Source organism: Sinocyclocheilus anshuiensis, unplaced genomic scaffold (assembly GCF_001515605.1).
Source record: "Sinocyclocheilus anshuiensis isolate Anshui unplaced genomic scaffold, SAMN03320099.WGS_v1.1 scaffold1647, whole genome shotgun sequence".
Classification (NCBI taxonomy): Eukaryota; Metazoa; Chordata; class Actinopteri; order Cypriniformes; family Cyprinidae; genus Sinocyclocheilus; species Sinocyclocheilus anshuiensis.
The window spans coordinates 665,036-679,756 of record NW_015549848.1 but is presented as its reverse complement, the minus strand read 5'-3'; the positions used below and the strand labels follow the sequence as shown (position 1 = coordinate 679,756).

At 35.6% G+C, this 14,721-nt stretch overlaps 1 protein-coding gene across 1 annotated transcript in view; it reads left to right on the top strand.

The window, feature by feature from the left end:
- Positions 1 to 14,721, top strand: part of LOC107660937 (testican-1-like) — a gene marked incomplete at its 5' end in the record, with an annotated part of 108,087 nt that overhangs the window by 41,072 nt on the left and 52,294 nt on the right. Inside the window, 2 exons of the mRNA XM_016450377.1 lie at positions 2,707 to 2,821; positions 9,336 to 9,468. Of these exons, the coding sequence (XP_016305863.1) occupies positions 2,707 to 2,821; positions 9,336 to 9,468 (248 nt within the window). The remainder of the gene's footprint in view (positions 1 to 2,706; positions 2,822 to 9,335; positions 9,469 to 14,721) is intronic.

The window sequence follows — 14,721 nt, the reverse complement described above, 5'->3', positions numbered from 1 at the left end:
CCCTCACCGGCTGAATCACATATGCAGGAAAATATCAAATCATTCTGTCCGTCACAGGGTTGAGAGAGGCCTGAACTCCATTAATAAGGCATGTACATCTCTAAACACGCAAAAACACTCACTCCCTCACAAAACACTGACAGCAGAAGACAGAAAGAAAATCCGAGGAAGATGCACTAAAAGAAGATAAGGTATTAGAACAGGTGTTTGAGAATGAGACGTGTGCGTTTATACAATGGCAAAATGTCTGGATTGTTCCTTTCCATGCAAACAAATTGACTCCTACAAGCAGTTGATATGACTTACTAAGTGCACTATTCTTCTAAAGTCATATGATGCTTTATTTGAGGAACAGACTGAAATTTAAATCATTAATCGCTGCAAATCTTTCCCACCTCATTTGCATATTCAAATATGGCATTGGACCCAGGTTGGATGTAAGTGATGTCAAACAATGTTGGTTCTCACAGGTCTCTTAACTTAATGAAATGTGTTTGAATGTACAAAAGCACAAATGATATTTGAGAGCTGCTGCGTGGGTGGAAATGTTCAACAAATAATATGTTAAATATGGGTCTGTTTCTAACACAAAACTATTATTTGACTTCAGAAGACTTGGGGCCAGATTTACTAACAGATTTACTAAACCCTCTTTTGGCATTAAAAAATACTGTCAGGATTTACTAAAGACGCACAGTGAAAAATTTAAACTGAAAAGTCATTTTTGCAGCTGACCTTATTGCATATGCGTTTGTAGAGTGTCCCTTTCAGACGCAAAATTAATGGGAGAGTATTTTTAAGAATCACACAACATGATTTACTACGGTTTGCGGCAGTCAATTTACTGGTATTTGCACCATTATTTACATTATTTTTATTGCACTCTTGCACTGACTTGCCTTGTTTAGTTAATCTGGCTCTTGGAATAATAAGTACGGGTCATATGGATGGATGTTATGATGCTTTTATGTCATTTTTTAAATCTTGACTGTAGTCACTGTCTACTTTCATTGTATTGTGTTGTGTTTCACTGTATCGTTTTATAGTATCAGTGTTATGTTGATTTGTTGTATCATTGTGTTGTTTCTTCGTTGCGTTTTCTGCATCAGTGTCCTGTTGTTTCTTTGTTTCTTTTTGTTGTTTCATTGTATCATTTTGTTTCATTGTTTCGTTGTCTCATTGTTCCATTACAGCAAAACATGTATGTTGTATCAATGTTCCGTTATCATTTTGTTGTGCCATTGTTATGTTGATTCATTGTAATGTTTTGTTTCATTGTAGCATTATTTTCATTGTAGCATGATTTATTGTGTCTTTGTTGCATCAATGTTTCTTTTCATTGTATCGTTTTGTTTCACTGTATTATTGTATCATTTTGTTGTGTCTTTGTTGCATCAATGTGCCCGTTGTTTCATTGTATTGTTTTGTTTCATCACTTTGTTTCGTTGTGTTATTGTTCCGTGGCTTTATTGTTTCATTTTGTTGTTTCATTGTATCGTTTTGTTTCATTGTTTCATTATAGCAAAACAATTATACAACAATCAGTGTTCTGTTGTTTCATTGTATTGCTTTTTTCTTGTTTTATTGTAGCAATTTGGCATACTTTGGCAACTGTAACAATTTGTACTGTTTTGTTGTCATTGTTTCGTTGTATTATTGTTTCATTGTATTGTTTTGTCATAGTTTTTCTGTATCATTGTTTCACTGTATCATACCCATTCATTGTGTCATCCTATTGTGGTTTTGTTGTGTCAGTGCCTTCTTGTTTTATCATTGTAACATTTTTTGTGAAGGAAAGTGACACAGGTTTAGCACAACATGAGGGGAAATAAAAGATGACAGATGTTTCATATTAATAAACGGTTCCTTTAAATAAGAGGTATTTATTTTGTTAACAGCAGTGATCAGAGCTGTAAATCGACCGTGTTTGTGTGTGTGTGTGTGTGTGTGTGTGTGTGTTTTGAAGGCCAGTTGGCATGGCTGCGCTCCAGACGAACAGCAGGTTGGCATCAAACTTCCCTGATGAACACACACACAGACATGTGAAGGTCAAAGGGAGTGATGGAGTGTTTGACCTCTGTTAAACCCACCTGTGTGTTTCAGCTCTCTCTCACACACACACACACACACTAAATGTTAGTTCTATATGGCTGATGCTTGAAACTGAATCTGCACTGTATAGATGGCTGAGGAAAGGTGTGTGTTTAATGTTTCCTGATGGAGATGAATGTCTCACGAGTTCTCGTAATGATCTCCGCACACGCGCTATTCCTCCTCACCCTCCTACTTCCTGCTGGAGGAGTCGCATTACCTGCGCGAGAGGAAGAGATGGCAGAGCGTGAGACAGTGTTTCTCCTCTTCCTCCATTTGTCAGGAAGTGTTTACACTGAGCTATTGCTCAAAGTCGACGCTGTGTGTGTGAGATGATAAAGCGTTTGCCAGAAGGCTGGTGCATTGTTTCTCCTGTGTGTTTGCCAGAGTAAAGCTCTCCTCTCCTCAATCAGATTCTCTCGCTTCCTTGCATGCCATCTGACTGAATCTGCTCTGTCTTTCTTTCCTGGAAAGGAAAAGCAAAACAAAAGAACATGAATATAGAAGATGAGAGATTGTGTTTGTGTTTGAAAGAGACGTAAACACATATCAGAGATCAGATAAGCTGGAGGCTCTAGTTTGTCATAGTAAATGAAGTCTTTCTCTGTCTTTCAGGGCTGGACAGCACTAAAGACCCGTGTCTGAAGGTTCACTGCCCTCCTCACAAAGTGTGTGTGAGCCACGACTTCCAGACGGCCATCTGCGCCAATCATAAACCAGCACAGCACAGGTAAGACCCACAGTCACACGTCAGGAAGGAAGAAACGTTTGTCAAGGCAAATGCTGATTAGTTTACTGAGTGGTTGCTAAGGTGCATTGGGTGGTTGCTAGGGCAGGGGTTTTCAATCTTTTAGATGCCACACACCACCATATACGATCATCCACATGCTAGAGAACCCCATGCTAAAATGTGAAAGTCTGCCTTTTTTAATGTATAAAGACCTAATTTATACTGTTAAAAAAAAGTACTATAAATATGTGCAAAATATTATTTGGAAAATATTTAGTTTTTAATATGTTACATTACTAAAAATTAAATTAGTAAAAAAAAAAAGTTGTATATTTGTTTATATTTAAATATATTTTAATTTATTCATTCATTTATTCATATAATTGTTTAAATTATTTTAGTCAAATTATTTATTTAGTTATGTTTTATTTTATTTATATATTCATCCTTATGCATGGGACCCCATCCTAAAATTTAAAAGGCAGCCATATTTTAATGCATTATAAAAAATATCCGAATATGTGTAAAATATTATTTGGAAAATATTTAGATTCTAATATGTTGAATTATAAATTTTTTCCCCTACTCACTCTAGTACTGTAGTGTTAGTATTTTTTTTTTTTTTTAATAAATGATTATAGATTTTTTCATTTATTTTAATAAAATTATTATTATAAAATAAAATTATTATTATTATTTTTTTTTTTTTCATTTCATGCAAAGGACTCAGGCAGCCATACATTTATTCATAAAGACCAAATTTATACTGTAAAAACAATAATATTATAAATGGGTAAAATATTATTGCAAAATATTTAGTTTCTGTAGTATCACTGTATAATATTCTATAGAGCACAGTGCTAGCTTTGGTTTTTCTTAGTGTTAAGTTTTTTTATTTAAATAATTTATTTATTAATTGAATATATTCATAAATGCATGCATTTTAAAATTATTCAAATAATATTTATTTATTTAAATCATTTTAATTTATTTTAATCAAATTATTAATTACATTTTATTTATTTAGTTTTTTTTTTTTTTTTCCTGTTTTTTCCCCCAGACCCCAGTTTGAAAACCCTTGTGCTTGGATAATGCTGACCAGTTTTTGATGTGGCTAATGCATCTATTACCAGCAGTGACTAACTAGCCAAACCCTAAATCTTTGGAAGCTCTGATTGGATAGTTTTCTGGTGCTTCTAGCAAACCTTCAGCAGTTATTCCATAACCATGATTACAAATAATTTCCAGGCACTAGATGAATGAGTGTGTGTCCTTGTGTTTAATCGGGCTCTGAGGTATCTCCGCTTTTCCAGACTCGCATTAACATTCCGTCGCTGTCTATTGTGAGTCGTCGTCATAGCGTATCGTCAATCATAAGTAGATCCGCATGGAATCTGCACACTTTTTTCACAGTTTCTGCACTAATTATTGGGGAGAATCTGGCAAATGGATCTACATATGCTGTGAAAAGGAGCTGATGTTGCTAGTGTTAAAGCACATGTTCAATAAACAAGCACTTCATGTCTAAAACCTGTTCGATTTCTCTGGATGCAGTTTTTATGCGTGACTTGGTTCTTTTCCAGAATTTAGTGCACTACTTAGGCAGAATCCTAACTGAAATGAACCCTCATAATTGCCTGATTTGTAGCAGTATATGCAACATATGATGCTACTGTAGTTCTGGGTCAAAACAAGGTATTATCCAGGAAACAATAAGCATAATATTGTTGCTTACTTTTTGATACAGCTTTGGATCTGGAACTGTCTAGATAGGCAGCTCACTAGGTTTTAGAACGGAAATTTAAGTTAAATTCAATTAAAGTGTAATTATGAAGAGAGACTCATACTGGTTGTATAAATATTCTATTGCCTCAGTAAGACTGATTTGGGACAAGATTCAACACAGCAGTGAAATTTCCAAATACATTTTTTTTTTCAGATTTAATTATTTTGTGCTCTTGCTCTCTCTCTCGTCATTTAATTTTTTTCTGGAATTGTTAATGGCAAAATAAATATTTTGTAACCAAAGAACATATAATTAATTAAAATAATGGAACTAATATGATTTAACAACAATTTATTAAAAGTTTAATAAAATTACATACATGTTTGAGGCCCTATGAATTCCATTTAATTTTTTCCCAAATTCCATGTTTTAGTATATATACAGTGGGTACGGAAAGTATTCAGACCCCCTTAAATTTTTCACTCTTTTAAATGATTTTAGCAAATGGCTGCAATATAACAAAGAGTGAAAAATTGAAGGGGGTCTGAATACTTTCCGTACCCACTGTATATATATATATATATATATATATAACTTTTCCTGGTTTAATTACATTTTTAATAATCAACAAGCATATCTAATCAATTAAATTTAGAAAACAGCATTTTAACAACAATTTATTAAACTTTTTTTTTTATTAAGGCCCTATGTAATCAGTTTAATTTTTTCCCAATTTCTGTTTTATTTTGTTAAATTTGTCTATTTTATTAACCATTACTGATGATATTTAAAGGGTTAAATTCAACTGAAGTGTAATTATAAAGATTTATTCTCGTGTATGGATAGACGCAATTTCCTCGGTAAGACTGATTTGAGAACAGATTCATCACTGCAGTGTAATTTCCTCAGTGCTGAGCTAATATTACAAATATACTTCAATATAACGCAATGAAGTGTGAATCACAGACTCATAATATAATGCACCGTGATGTGCTGTAATATAATCCATTAGACTGTATCCCGCTGCATTATCCAGCAGTTCAACATATATAGACTGTAAAAGCGGCGGCTCAAGACAAGGACTTCATAGTGACCAGAGAAAGATTCTGCTCATTCTCACTCAGTAATGTCTGTGAATGTGGCAGACTGACTGCTTCAGAAGGACTGGCAGTGAGTTGAGCTCATTACGCGGCTGTGATTGGTCACCCGCAGCATTCGGCCCGCCAATATTTTTGTATAATGATGCTAAACTGTAGCTGCTAAATTGACCATTGTCCCCCTCAAATTATTTCCTAAAGAGCTGTGCGAGTTTCCAGTCGTGTCACTCCACGCTCTCTTTCCCCTCTCGTAATAAAATAATTTCAACTCGAATCAATAATTCATGTCTGCTTATTTATGTGGTAAGCACTCGTGTAATAAGTGAGGAAATGTGCAGTCAGCTTGTCATTAGCACAACATAAAGCCTTTCAAGGTTATATGAGAAAACTCAGATTATATATAATGAACTTCTTCATATATGATAAATCAGTGGCGTGCACAGACCTCCGGAGGGGCAGGGGCGAAATGGCGTTACGAGGGCACAATCGCGGACCGATTGTCTTTGTTATTAAAAAATGAGAACAAAGATACACATTACAAATACACATAATATACAAATAAAAGAAACAGTGTTTTATTTTCAGGTAGGCTACAATAGGTGTATTTAGCAGGAGCATTCAAAAAATTGAATGAACAAATATAAAAATAAAACACTATATATACATTGATTCCTATTAAAGCAACTGTATTAAAGTTTTTCAGTCAAGAGTATTGAGTGATTTTTTTCTCTTTGTGTTTGGTGTTTTATTAACATTAAGGGAATAATTCACCCAAAAATTAAAATAGGCTAGTGTTTTATTTTTATACCTTCATTTACTCACTCAAAAGTTGTTTTAAACCTAAATGAGTTTCCTCCTTCTGCTAAACATAAATGCTATTTTGAAGAAGGTGGAAAACCAAACAGTTGCTGGTCCACAGTGACTTCCCTAGTATTTTTTTTTCCTACAATCAAAGTCAATGTGGACCAGCAACTGTTTGGTTACCCAGATTCTTCAAAATATCTTCTTTTGTGTTCAGCACAAGAAAGAAATTAACACAGGTTGGGACAACATGTGAGTGAATAAATAATGACAGAAATTTAATTTTAGGGTGACCTATCCCTTTAATTACAGTCGGCAGCATGTAGCCTACTGTCCCTTTAAGACCTGCATGCATCTAATATACAGGCACGCATCCTTTTCTCTCAGTTTTTTACTTTCACTTTAGACATAACCAACTGAGTCTATACATAAACCTTGTGTGTTTTGACAGTATTAGCACAAAACATAACGTAGTTCAGTAATCAGGCACTGTTTTTTCGTGCGCGCACTTTGGGTGTGCTCAGAAAAAGCACTCGTCAGAACAGCACACGCATGAAACGTTTAACCAGTAAGGCTTTAAAGCAAATGCAAAAAATTGATTGTGAATAAGTGCAGTGTCCCGTGAGTAACTCTACCGCTGAGTTAACACCAGGGCTGTCCTTAGCTGACGCGGGGCCCGGTGCGAGGTAGGGAGTGGGGTCCCCCTCGGTCCATTCGCGATCGCGTTCCGGGGGGGTTCCACCTTGGTCCGTTTGCCGTGGGGCCCGGTGCGACTGTGCACCAGTTGCAACCCCCTAAGGACGGCACTGATGTTAATGTATGTCGCGTCGTACAGTATATTGATTCGGCGGTGTCAGAACTGCAGCTGACAGAATGTGCGCTGTAGCACGATACAACATTTCTTTGCAAAAGCAGATCGTGGAGACATTTTTATCGTCCACGTTCAAAAATCTTCATATCGCACACCCCTACCCTCGGCAGAAATCGCGGACCGGGGGCACGTAGACCGGACCGCAAGGGCACTTTAGCGTCGGACCTCAAAGGGGCAGGGGCTCGAGGCCCCCCGTGCACGCCACTGTGATAAATAACATTTGTAATGGGTCATAGATGACACAATAAAGGTCTAATACAGTTTTGTTTTTTCTTTTTCTTTTCCCCCCTGTACATTAGAATGTGTCCTGTTTATTTTTTCCAGAGCAAAAAAATTATGACTATCATAAAATTAAACTATATAAACTTTAGTATGATCACTTTTACTTTGATATATTTTAATAAGTACAGCTCAGAATGTTGTTTCATTTTTACGTAAATATATGTCACACTGAATGACAATGGAGCATTATTTCATCCATATTTTATTTTCACAAGTTATTTGAAACATTAAAGTAGAACTTTTACTTTGCTTTCTATGTATATAAAATCACTTTTTAAAATGTATTTTGATGCAAACACCAAAATGGGAGACAAAAGTGATTTTATATGTATAATTTAGATTAGATTTTTTCATTTTTAATGAATACCCTTATTCATCGAGGCTGCATTAAATTGATAAAAAAAAGTGACATTAAAGACATTTATAAGGTTACAAAAATTTCTGTTAAATGCTGTTCTTTTGAACTTTCCATTTGACAAAGAATCCTGAAAAATAAAATGTATCACAATGTTTCCACAAAAATATGTTTATGTGTGATGATTATGTGAATGATTTCTGAAGGATCATGTGACACTGAAGACTGGAGTAATGATGCTGAAAATTCAGCTTTGCATCGGAGGAAGAAATTAAATTTTACAATATAGTCACATAGAAAACAGTTACTTTAAATTGTAATAATATATATGCAATTTTTCTGATCAAATAAATGTAGCCTTGGTGAGCATATGAGTCTTCTTTCAAAAAGTGCCACAAACATACAGCCGTTTATCAAATCTCTGATATTGTCACTGATCTGTTAAAGTGCTTCTGTCAGCCATGAGATACAGACAGAGATCATGTTTGTTTATCACCGTCAGATGATCACACTTCACACTTTCTCTGAGATAGTGACATTTTGAGTGTGAACAGAAGTGACATTACAGACATCTTTTGTCACTTTCTTATCTCCAGTATGTGTATGTGTGTGATATCTGATCAGCCGGTGTTGTGTAAGATTTCATCTCCTTGTAAAATCCCTTTCGGATTCAAGAATTAGCTGTTTGTAATGTCGCTCACATCTTGACTGGGCCGTTGGCACAAGGCTGCAGGTAATCAGAACTAACTTAGTACGCTAATTGATGAGCTACTAACTGTAGGGAATACAGAACGGCAGGTTAGTTTTGCAGGGTAATCAGATCCGTTATCATACTACACAAGATAAATCTTTAATTTGGCCATTTATTGAATCAGATAATGTGCAAATATAATTTAAAAGACATTTAATTGCTTTATTTTTATAATATACATTACATAAGTCATAGTCTTACTGTAGGATTCCCAATCAGGAGCTAAACAACAAGTTTAACATCCCAAAACTCCCGTTTTAATGAGAAGTACATACTACTATACACTAGTAATATATTTCTCATTCAGAACATGCTGATTTCATATTCATTGCTGTCTTTTTGCATTTGAATATTCACAGACACTAGTCCACATCATGATTTGATGATGTTCATTTTAGTTCTTTTCGCTGTCAACATTCAAATCTGCAAAAATTCCCGCCGGCGGAACTGTCGACCCCAGGATGTTAACGGAAATTTGCCAAATTCTGTGACATTCAGTCTATGCCTGGATTCCACGATGCCATCCACATTTTCCACATTAAAGAAATCATAGGGCCCAACAAAAGCAAAAAAAAAAAAAAAGCCTATATTTCTGACATTCCCCACTAATTTTCTCTCGTTCTCTTTGTAGCATTAAACCCAGGAAAGGAAATCCCCCTCATAAGCGTTGGATGGGAGCTGTGAATCATGGGAAATGTAGGCCATGTCCTGTAGTTCACTCCAGCTTGGTGTGCGGCTCAGACGGACACACATACTCCTCAAAGGTGAGATATTCATCACTGTTTACATTGAGTTGAATGAGCTGATCCCATGACTTACCAATAAGAACTTTGTTTAGTTTAGTTTAATTTAGTTTAGTTTAAAGGGGTCATCGGATGCCCATTTTCCACAAGTTGATATAATTCTTTAGGGTCTTAATGAAAAGTCTATAACATACTTTGGTTAAAATTTCTCAATGGTAGTGTAAAACAACACCCTTTTTACTGTGCCAAAAACAGCTCTGCACACAGCAACCTGTTTTAGTACATGTTTCTTTAAATGCTAATGAACTCTGCTCACCCCACCCCTCTCTTCCATGGGGTGACGAGCCGTTCTCATGAGACTGTTTACTTTAGCTGCATTTAGCTGCGGAGCTTGCTAACTAGCACGTTATTAGGAAAGGCGATTTGCAAAGATTCATAAAAGAACCTTATACTCACTTTTTCTGTAGGTGAGGCTGGATCACGAATGATTCACGCGAACATAGACGTATTTAGGTAGATAGGGGGGTGCATTCCCTTCAAAATTAAAAGTAATTAACTGCATCTTCAGCGGCTCAGATGACAAGAGTAAATGACAACTGCTATGTTCATTATTACATCCAACAAGAAAGCACCTCAATCTCTTAGGAGACATTCTTGTCTACTCCTGCTCCGTCGTTGAAACAATGGCGGACTGATGACAGCTCACTCAGAGCGGGTATAAGGTAAAACGCCAGTGTCAATCAACAATTGTGGGAGGGGCCTGGGTCTGTGTGACATCACACAGCCATGAAGCTGAGAACGGCTTGATTTGAGAAAGGGGCTATTATTTATATGGATTTAAAAAAACACTGAGTGGATTTCATTTCAAACTTTTGAATTTTGCATCCAATGACCCCTTTAAATTTAGTTTAGTTTGTTTAGTGAGTTATAAAATACATTTAAAAATAAAATATTTTGAAGCCAAAGTGCTGTACAGGAAATATAAAACAGAATTAAAACAAAATAAAAGACTAGACAATGTTCAAAACCTGGGCTCAGAACCGGTTCAAGGAACGAAAATGAAAACCGGAAACGAATGAAATTTTGACAGGAACAAAAACAGAAACGAAATCAGATTTTATAGTTCCGAACAGAATCGAAAATTTGAAATGGCCGTTAACCGGTTAATAACGTTATTTTATCGTTCCATTTAATATTTGAAATTTGCTGTCAACCAATCAGGAATTCAAGTAGTACGGCCTATGCAAATGTGAAGCTGACGCATCCAGCCCGTGAAATGCCCGTGCTCAGCTGTAAATTCATCATAGGTAAGTCGCAATGGCAATGCATTAAAGTTTATCTGAGGATAGTGTAAGATGGATTCAACAGATCACGCACACCTGCAGCGCTTGTGAACAGAGACAGCAGAATAAAACTATAGGCTTACATAAAAAGGAATAGTCTATATTGGCCTATACACGAAATGTATTTCACTTAAATCATTGACAGATTAACAAAACGAAATGTGCTGTTTCGGTTTATTGTGATGCAATCCAAAGTTCACGGAAAGGAAAACGAGACAGCAGAAAATAGTTTTCTTTATTTTGCAAAAACTTTACAGTTTTCTTTATTTTACAGATTTAATTCTTTTTCAAATCTTGACAGTTTTGAATAATGTTTTGCTTCTATCTGAAACATTTGAGTGTCTGCATTTTATGTCATGCAGACAATCAAACAAACTGGACACAGAACAGCTGTTATCTTTAATAAGAAGATAAAGCTGAGTGTCATTGGCATAGAAATGATAGGATAAGTTGTGTCTCTGAATAATATGACCTAGAGGAAGCATATATAATGCAAAAAGAAGAGGACCTAAAATGGAACCCTGCGGAACACCGTAAGAGAGTTGAGCACAAGATGAGAAACATTCCCCTACATTAACAGAACAAGTTCTCCCCTTCAGGTAAGAGGCAAACCACTCAAGCACAGACCCCTGAAACCCAGCTACATGATTGAGTTTTTGTAAAAGGATATCATGATCTACTGTGTCAAATGCTGCACTTACATCAAGCAGGATTAAAATACAGCTCAACCAGAGTCAAGAGTGAGTAAAATGTCATTGGTAAGCTTCAGCAACGCAGATTCAGTACTGTGTCACTTCCTGAAACCAGACTGAAAATAATCAAAAATACCAAAAACGTTGAGGTAAGATGAAATCTGAGAGTAGACAAATTTTTCCAGGACTTTTGAAATAAAAGATAGTTTAGAAATGGGTCTGTACTTATTCATGAGATACTGATCAAGATGATGCTTTTTCAACAGGGATTGTACTATAGCATGTTTAAAGTGTCTGGAACCCTCCCACTGACTAGAGAACTATTAATAATAGAAGTCACGATTGGACTCAACTGTAAAAGCCTCTTTAAAAATATGTGAAGGCAGAATATCAGAAGGGCAGGAAAAGGGTTTCATAATTGAAACAATATCACACTAACTAATTGTGACTCATTTCCGTGTTTGATTAAATGTAAAGTGTGTTTGTGTTGAGGTTCAGGTGAGATAAATCTGATCAGAGGAATTTAACCTGAACACTATCAGGCGCAGGATCATTGTGTCCCAACAAGGAGAGAGTCACCTTTAAATTCCAATATCAGCGCACAGCTCTCTCTCTCTGCTGTTGTAAATGATGCAGTGTTTGGTGATAGATGGTTAGGTGGATGAACTGTGTCCTCTGTTGATATTGGATTCTTGAGTCCTGCGCAATCCCCCCTCCGGCTCGAGAACAGAGAAAAAAACCTGAACCTCCAGCACTACCTGTGCCTCCCATCTGTGACCGCACCACTTTAACCCCACCCACACCATTTCCTTCCCTTCAGCTAGAATGAAATCAGATGTGAGAGATGGAGTGAGAGAGAGACTTGGTCTGAACAGATAGAGCAGAGAAATGAACAGCGCATGGACGCGGTAGATATGTGAACAGCTGTTCTGATATTTTCAGCTGTAGAATCAGTAACACTATATTTAGAATGATTATCATAAACAGAAACATCCATGGTCTAATTATGTTCAGACAAATTATGGTAATTTTCATAAGACAAAACCAAAATTAAATCTTTATGCACCATTAAAACAAACTGAAACTAGACTGAAATGGAAAATCAGCATTAAAAAATAAAAGAACATAAAATACCAATATTAAAGCGCTATACACCAGTTAAAAAAACAAAGGAGAAAAAAAAACTAGACTGAAATAGAAAACCAGCATATGAAATACAATATTAAAGCTCTATGAACCACTAAAAACTAACTAGACTGAAACAGAAATATATATATAAGTGACGTGACATGTGGCCAAGTATGGTGACCCATACTAGGAATTAGTGCTCTGCATTTACCCATCCAAAGTGCACACACACAGCAGTGAACACACACACACCGTGAACACACACCCGGAGCAGTGGGCAGCCATTTATGCTGCGGCGCCCGGGGAGCAGTTGGGGGTTCGGTGCCTTGCTCAAGGGCACCTCAGTCGTGGTATTGAAGGTGGGAGAGAGAGCGCTGTACATTCACTCCCCCCACCTACAATCCCTGCCGGTACGAGACTCGAACCCACAACCTTCGGGTTATGAGTCCGACTCTCTAACCATTAGGCCACGACTTCCTATATACATATGATGACTTCCTATATACACGACTTCCTATATACGACTTCCTATATACATATTCCTATATACATATTCCTATATTCCTATATACATACGACTTCCTATATACATATGATACATATTTGTTTTGTAATGTATTTCTTTTATTAAACTAATTTACATCTAGATGGATGGATGAATAAATGTACAATCAGTAGCACTAATAAAGAGAAAAAATATCATAAACAAAACCATCCCCTGACAGAATATTTTCAGACAAATTACAGTAAATTTCACAAGATAAAACCAAAATCAAAGCTTTCTGCACTATTAAAACTAAAACTACCAGCATACAAAATAACATAAAAAACAAACATTTATAATTACCCCGATACAGACTTGTTTTATACTGTATTTATCTACTATCTGGTTTTCTAGTATATTATTTACTATCTATGCTATCTGGATGGATGAATGGATGAAGTCACATTCAGGTCACATTATGAAAATAAAATGGGTTGTAAAAGCTGTTTCATGTTGTTTGCATGTATTATAAAATGGAGTATGTCAGAAAATATTGATCTCTAACGTTTTCCTTGACAGATGTGATTCACTTCTTTCTCTGAATGCATTTGTGTTGATCTGAAGCACTGAACAGACTCTTTATTGAACAAAAGACCCTTTCAGTGGTAAAATAAGATGCAAGTCTGAAACTGGCGGATTATTGTTCATTGATATGCACACAAACAATGTTTGAATGCAGTGTGTTGTTCAGGTGAGTCTATTGTTGAGGTTTTAAAGGTTATTGGAAGGTTTAAACACTCATCAGGATGAAAAAAGTAAATAAAGCACCACAGCCATGTCACATATTTATTTATTTATTTATTTATCTTTATTCTCCAGCATTATGAAATTATTTGTAGCACAGTAGCAAATGGCCTTAAAGGAATAGTTCATTTATTATGGATTATAGACTCATAGTTTAAGTTAAAAGCATCTTAATGACACCATTGTCTCTTACAACAGCCTGGTCTCATGTTTATACGTAGGTATTAATACGTAACATTTACAAGCACAAAACGTACACTTTTGTATGTTTTTATTAATGCTAAAGCGTACAATTTAGACGTATTTCAACGTTTAAAACGTATAAATCGCTACGTATTTTTAGCTAAAAAACTTACAAATATTTACGTATCTTTTATATCATTAAGATATTCATATCAATGCATTTTTATCATTTTATCAATAAGCGATTTAGATTTTTAGACCCCTTAACCTACCCCCAAACCTAAACCTACCCATTTTACAGCGAATATGCATTTGTGGATCATTGTGATGTTTTTATCAGCTGTTTGGACTCTCATTCTGACGACACCCATTCACTGCAGAATGAAGACACAAACTCATCTACATTTTGGATGACCTGAGAGTGAGGACATTTCAGCAAATTTTTAATTTTGGGTAAACTATTCCTTTAATAAGTGGTGACAAACTCATTCTATTCCATAAGCTCACATTTTCAACATTCTGATGTCTCGATATGATGTTGCTAAAAAGAACATTATTTTGTGTATTCGGTGTAATGAAATGTGTTTATGCAGTTTAAGGTTAAAAAAACACATTATTTTCCACATACTGTACATTATTG